The sequence below is a fragment of the Ascaphus truei genome, chromosome 4 (genome assembly GCF_040206685.1).
Source record: "Ascaphus truei isolate aAscTru1 chromosome 4, aAscTru1.hap1, whole genome shotgun sequence".
In the NCBI taxonomy this organism is placed as follows: domain Eukaryota; kingdom Metazoa; phylum Chordata; class Amphibia; order Anura; family Ascaphidae; genus Ascaphus; species Ascaphus truei.
The window spans coordinates 26,780,240-26,784,862 of record NC_134486.1 but is presented as its reverse complement, the minus strand read 5'-3'; the positions used below and the strand labels follow the sequence as shown (position 1 = coordinate 26,784,862).

At 38.5% G+C, this 4,623-nt stretch overlaps 1 protein-coding gene across 1 annotated transcript; it reads right to left on the bottom strand.

Moving 5' to 3' along the window:
- Positions 1-432: 432 nt before the first annotated feature.
- LOC142492628 (indolethylamine N-methyltransferase-like) lies at positions 433-4,623 on the bottom strand. The gene is made up of 3 exons (XM_075595452.1): positions 4,347-4,623; positions 3,984-4,191; positions 433-1,412 (listed from the first exon to the last, which is right to left on the bottom strand). The coding sequence occupies exons 1-3, from the start codon at positions 4,492-4,494 to the stop codon at positions 983-985; spliced, it is 786 nt and encodes a 261-aa protein (XP_075451567.1). The 5' UTR covers positions 4,495-4,623; the 3' UTR covers positions 433-982.

Genomic DNA, 4,623 nt, shown 5'->3' with positions numbered 1-4,623 from the left:
TTACCCTTATCTTAATAAGATTACTTGGTCTTCTGTAAAGCATTTTCTGTGTCTTCCAGCTGAATCTTTCTAAGTTCGTCGCTAACTTGGGTTACATTTACATTTTTATAGTATAACATTATTCTAATTCTAACATACAGTATTAGTAAAGATAATGTACAGTAAAGAATAAATAATAAAGATCTTGTACACAAAGAAATAAATACAGTAAAATAAATACATTATATGCATACAGACACTTCCCTGTCATGTCACTGCAGCTACACTTAAACGTTTACATTTCCTAGATGATATTAGTTCAGGGGAGGCCAACTCCAGTCCTCAAGGGCCACCTACAGGTCAGGTTTTCAGGATATTCCTGCTTCAGCACAGGTGACTCAATCAGTGGCTCAGTCATTATGACAGTAGCACCTGTGCTGAAGCAGGGATAACCTGAAAACCTGACCTGTTGGTGTCCCTTGAGGACTGGAGTTGGCCTCCATTTTTCCCATTGGTTCTTTATATACGTTGTAGTAGAGACACAGATGGGCTGATGGGTCCAGAAATGATTTTATTTTCTTCAATGTGTTTTCTTCTCCTTAACGTATTATATGTATTTTTCCCAATTCACCCCCCCCCCCCCAATCCCAATAGGCTGAAAATCAAAATTGTTATACTATGTATTTTACCGTATGTCTGTGTCTTCCAGCTGAATCTTTCTAAGTTCAGCGCTAACTTGGGTTACATTTTTATAGTATAACCTTATTCTAAGATATTTGTAAAGATAATGTAAAGAATACATAATAAATGTTGTGTCATACATGTACATATAGTGTATGTACACAAATAAATATATGCATTCATATACTTCTCTGTCATGTCACTGCAGTAACACTTAAAAATGTACATTGCTTTTAATTTATAAGTAGTCATTGAGATGTTTGCTGTATTTTTGATATTCAGTAGGTAAAGTGTCAGATAAATTGTTGTATACCTTTTTTCACTAAACCTCCCTCTCCTTGCGTGCTATCATAAATATAACATGGTCATAAGTTGCAAAATTGCTGGTCTTTTTAGTAGGTAATGTTTCCAAATTCTCGATGATGAATCCTGCATCACAAACAGACTCTCTTATAAACTCCTCCTTAAATGACAGAGAGAAGAACTTGTGCTCACCAATCCTATAGAACGAACTATTATATGTCGCTACCAGTAACATATGTCCCCCAGTTTTTAGCATTGCCGCTAGTTTTTTCAGGTTGTTACAAAAAGCCTGGAGGTCCTTGCTAACAACTTGTAAGACATACATGCTGAGAAGACAGTCCATCTGTGGCAGGACAACAGGCTCTAAAGGGTTATCATTGGTGAAATCACATATGACAACGCGTTTCACTGCTCTTCTTGCTTTGTCTTCCTTTCCTGGCCACTCCTCACTGAAATTTAAAAAATAAAAAGGATCACATAGCAGTTTTGGAGCAAACAGTGGTACATGCAGAATATAAAGACACGTGTCACTCAAAGGACTAATAGAGATGGGCAGATTTGGATCTGCGGCGGATCCACCGGCTCCTTTGGTCCACGGATTTAAGCGGATCAATCTCAAAAAGGGCAATTCTCATTTTGTGGATTTTTTATTATTACAGAATTATCAGTACACTTAGCAGATTCCGCAACCCGTGGGACGCATTTGTAGAATCCGATTCGTAAGAATCCGCCAGCAGATCGCTGAATTCGTGGATTGGGTTCTACAAATCCGTCCACAGGTTGTATCCAATGGCGGTTTTTGAAGAATCCGCGCGTATTAAAAGCGACCAAATCTTTTTACTTATTTGACACCGTAAAACGGATTTTGAGGGGGGGGAAATGCGAGAAAATATGTGAAAAAGATTTGGGCGGATTCACCATATCTCTAATGAGTAAGACAATTAAAAATACAAAATGAGCAGAAGACTGGTCAGTAAATATGTCCCTATCTGTGTCCGTGCATTACAGAATGAATTTTAAAAAAATCTCAGGTTTTACCAATTCCGGACATCTTTTACACCTTCCACACAGAAAACTGAGTTATGTCCCTATGGCAGAAAGTAGAATGATAAGGTATTCTTATTAAGAGTTGAAACATTGAAAGTTGTCAGTCTTTACATAATCACTAATTAATGAGTATTTATGAAATGGAATTCAATTATCCTTGTTAGTTACTGTATTTTCTCAATTCTTCATGTATTATTCTCCTTTCCTTATTTGTATTATTTTCCTCTCTTATATAGCACTCTAAAGCACTGAATACATAATTGACACCATGTAAATGTAAGATAATAATTTTAATAGGGTCCCAAGCACTATATATATATATATCCCCTAAATCTCCCTCCAAATACCATGGAGCTGGACACCTGTACTCAAAAAGGCGAATACTTTAAATAGGAGGAAATACAAAGTATATTCAAATGTCTCGCACCCAATAACTCCCCCCCACCCCCTACTCTTGAATTTCCACAAGAACTATATTGACAAAGCTATAGCCATTTATGAGAAAGGGGGAACGGATATCAGGCTCTAACAGAATCAGACACAGAAAGAGACAGGGCACTCACAAACTGATCCTGATCACTTGCTTGATCAAACAAAATGAAAAATCATGGTCCCAATGTAGAAAAAAGTGAAAAGTATTTATTGCAGCATAAAAAAGTGACTATAAAACCTCCCACACGTTTCAAACAATGACTGGTCTTTCTCAAAGGAGACTCGTTTAGTTTGATCAAGCAAGCGATCAGGATCAGTTTGTGAGTGCCCTGGAGCCTGTCTCTTTCTGTGCCTGCATTTGGTCTCTGGAGGCAGCCATCTGGGGGGAGAGGGAGGAGCTTACACTGCGGACATGCAGTGCTACTGATTGCAGGAGTTTGAAGCAGGAGCACACAGTGGAGCACACAGCAAGCTTTGAGAGGTGTTTTCCCCATTGCCAGACCCACCATGGGAGCTCTGAAGGGGGCATATGCAGAGCATTGAGGTTGGTTTAAACCTTTGCCTGACCAGCCGTGGGAGCTCTGTGTTTGATATACATCTAGCTGTGAGAGGTGATTTCCCCACTGCCTGAACCTGTGAGCACTTTCATGCTGTCTGCATCATTGCACTGTTTCATTGTGAGGGAGGAGGATATTAGAGGGTTCAACTGAGGATATACATGACTTACACTACCCCCTTTCTTTACCGCACCTCCTCCCCTTGGATGTCGCCTATTTGATTATGCTCCCCAATTACTCTCCCCCCATCTGATTCATACTGATTACATATATCCAGTTTCATTTCATCTATACCTGGAGCGCATAACAGATTTCTACAGTGTGTGTCTAATAGACTCAGAACCCATAACCTCTGCTATATAGGACACCATTTAGCATTGTGAGCTAAACCAGCTGCTGGGTAGCACCACTGTCACAGCATACTTTAGTGCGCAATCCACCTTCGGATTTCCATGTGTAGATCCTATTTTGGAGATTTTTTTTTTAAATCTGTGGATCAGATATTGACAGGTTCGCCAATCTCTAATAGTCAGTACCTAGAATAAAAGTTCAATTAATAAACGTTTAGCAATTTTTTAATAAGGTAATCCCCTAGTACCCCAAGTGACCAACTGGTCATTGGTAACCCATGGTTAGCTGTCACCTAAGGGCTACAAAGGGATTATTATATACCTAACACGAGACTACTTACCCCACTATTGCATACCAAATAGTAGGCATTGCTTGGAAACTATTCATTACCATTCCTGCAACTCTGTTAATTAACTATGTTTTAGCCGGTGGTTTTAAAATTACATTTCATTAAAAAAACAAGGGTAGTTTGAAGCATTGACTTTGCCTTTTTATCATTTTAATAGATATTTTAAAAATGCTTGCACAATATTGTGCATTGAGGTTCTTTAGTTGGGGTTTCCTGCTCCCTCAAATGAAGGTTTCATTCTTCTCAGCTTGAAGATTATATATTTTTTCTGAAATATACTTTACCTCTTTCCTTCCAGTTCACAAACTATTTTTGCAGCATGAGACCAGTCAGCAGCTCCCGGCTCCTTGTTCCTCCACATTTCAAATTCCCTGATATTTGCATCGGTAAATTCTATCACATTGATCTCTTTGAAGAAATCACAGGCGGTTAAGAGATGAAAAGCTGCTGGTCCCATTGTAACATCAAGCAGGGTTTCCCCTCTCACACGACCTGCACCCAAAAGTTAGAAAATAGGTAAAGACATCTTTGTTTTTCCCATCAGAAAAGAATTGAACAAAATATAAGAGCTTATTCACATGCTTCAGTTCCCCCCAAAATTGATAATATTTTACAGTAACGTCAATATCAACTATAAATGAACATACCCGAAGAGAATGTTTTAAACAGCTGTGTAATAGGAAATACAACCAAATCCTCAAACATATCATTCGTTCCATTATAGCAATATGTATCTAATAACCCTCTTGGATCAAACTCTTCATCATGGTAATGCTTGTGGAGACTGGAATCCATTGGTATAACGATCCTGTTACTTCTACAGTAAGTAGCACTTGTAGAAGCCTTAAGTTACCAGCTTGAGAAGGTAGAATAGAAGAAGGGCGGTTGGCATCGCAGTATTACATCAATTTTAAGAGCATGTGA

What these genes read in the sequence shown, in the direction of transcription:
- LOC142492628 (XM_075595452.1), bottom strand. Translation starts at nt 4,494, where the DNA reads ATGGATTCCAGTCTCCACAAGCATTACCATGATGAAGAGTTTGATCCA. An exon ending in GTTTAAAACATTCTCTTCGG is followed by an intron (nt 4,192 to 4,346) that starts GTATGTTCATTT and finishes TTTTGGGTGCAG; the next exon opens with GTCGTGTGAGAGGGGAAACC. An exon ending in TGTGAACTGGAAGGAAAGAG is followed by an intron (nt 1,413 to 3,983) that starts GTAAAGTATATT and finishes TTTAAATTTCAG; the next exon opens with TGAGGAGTGGCCAGGAAAGG.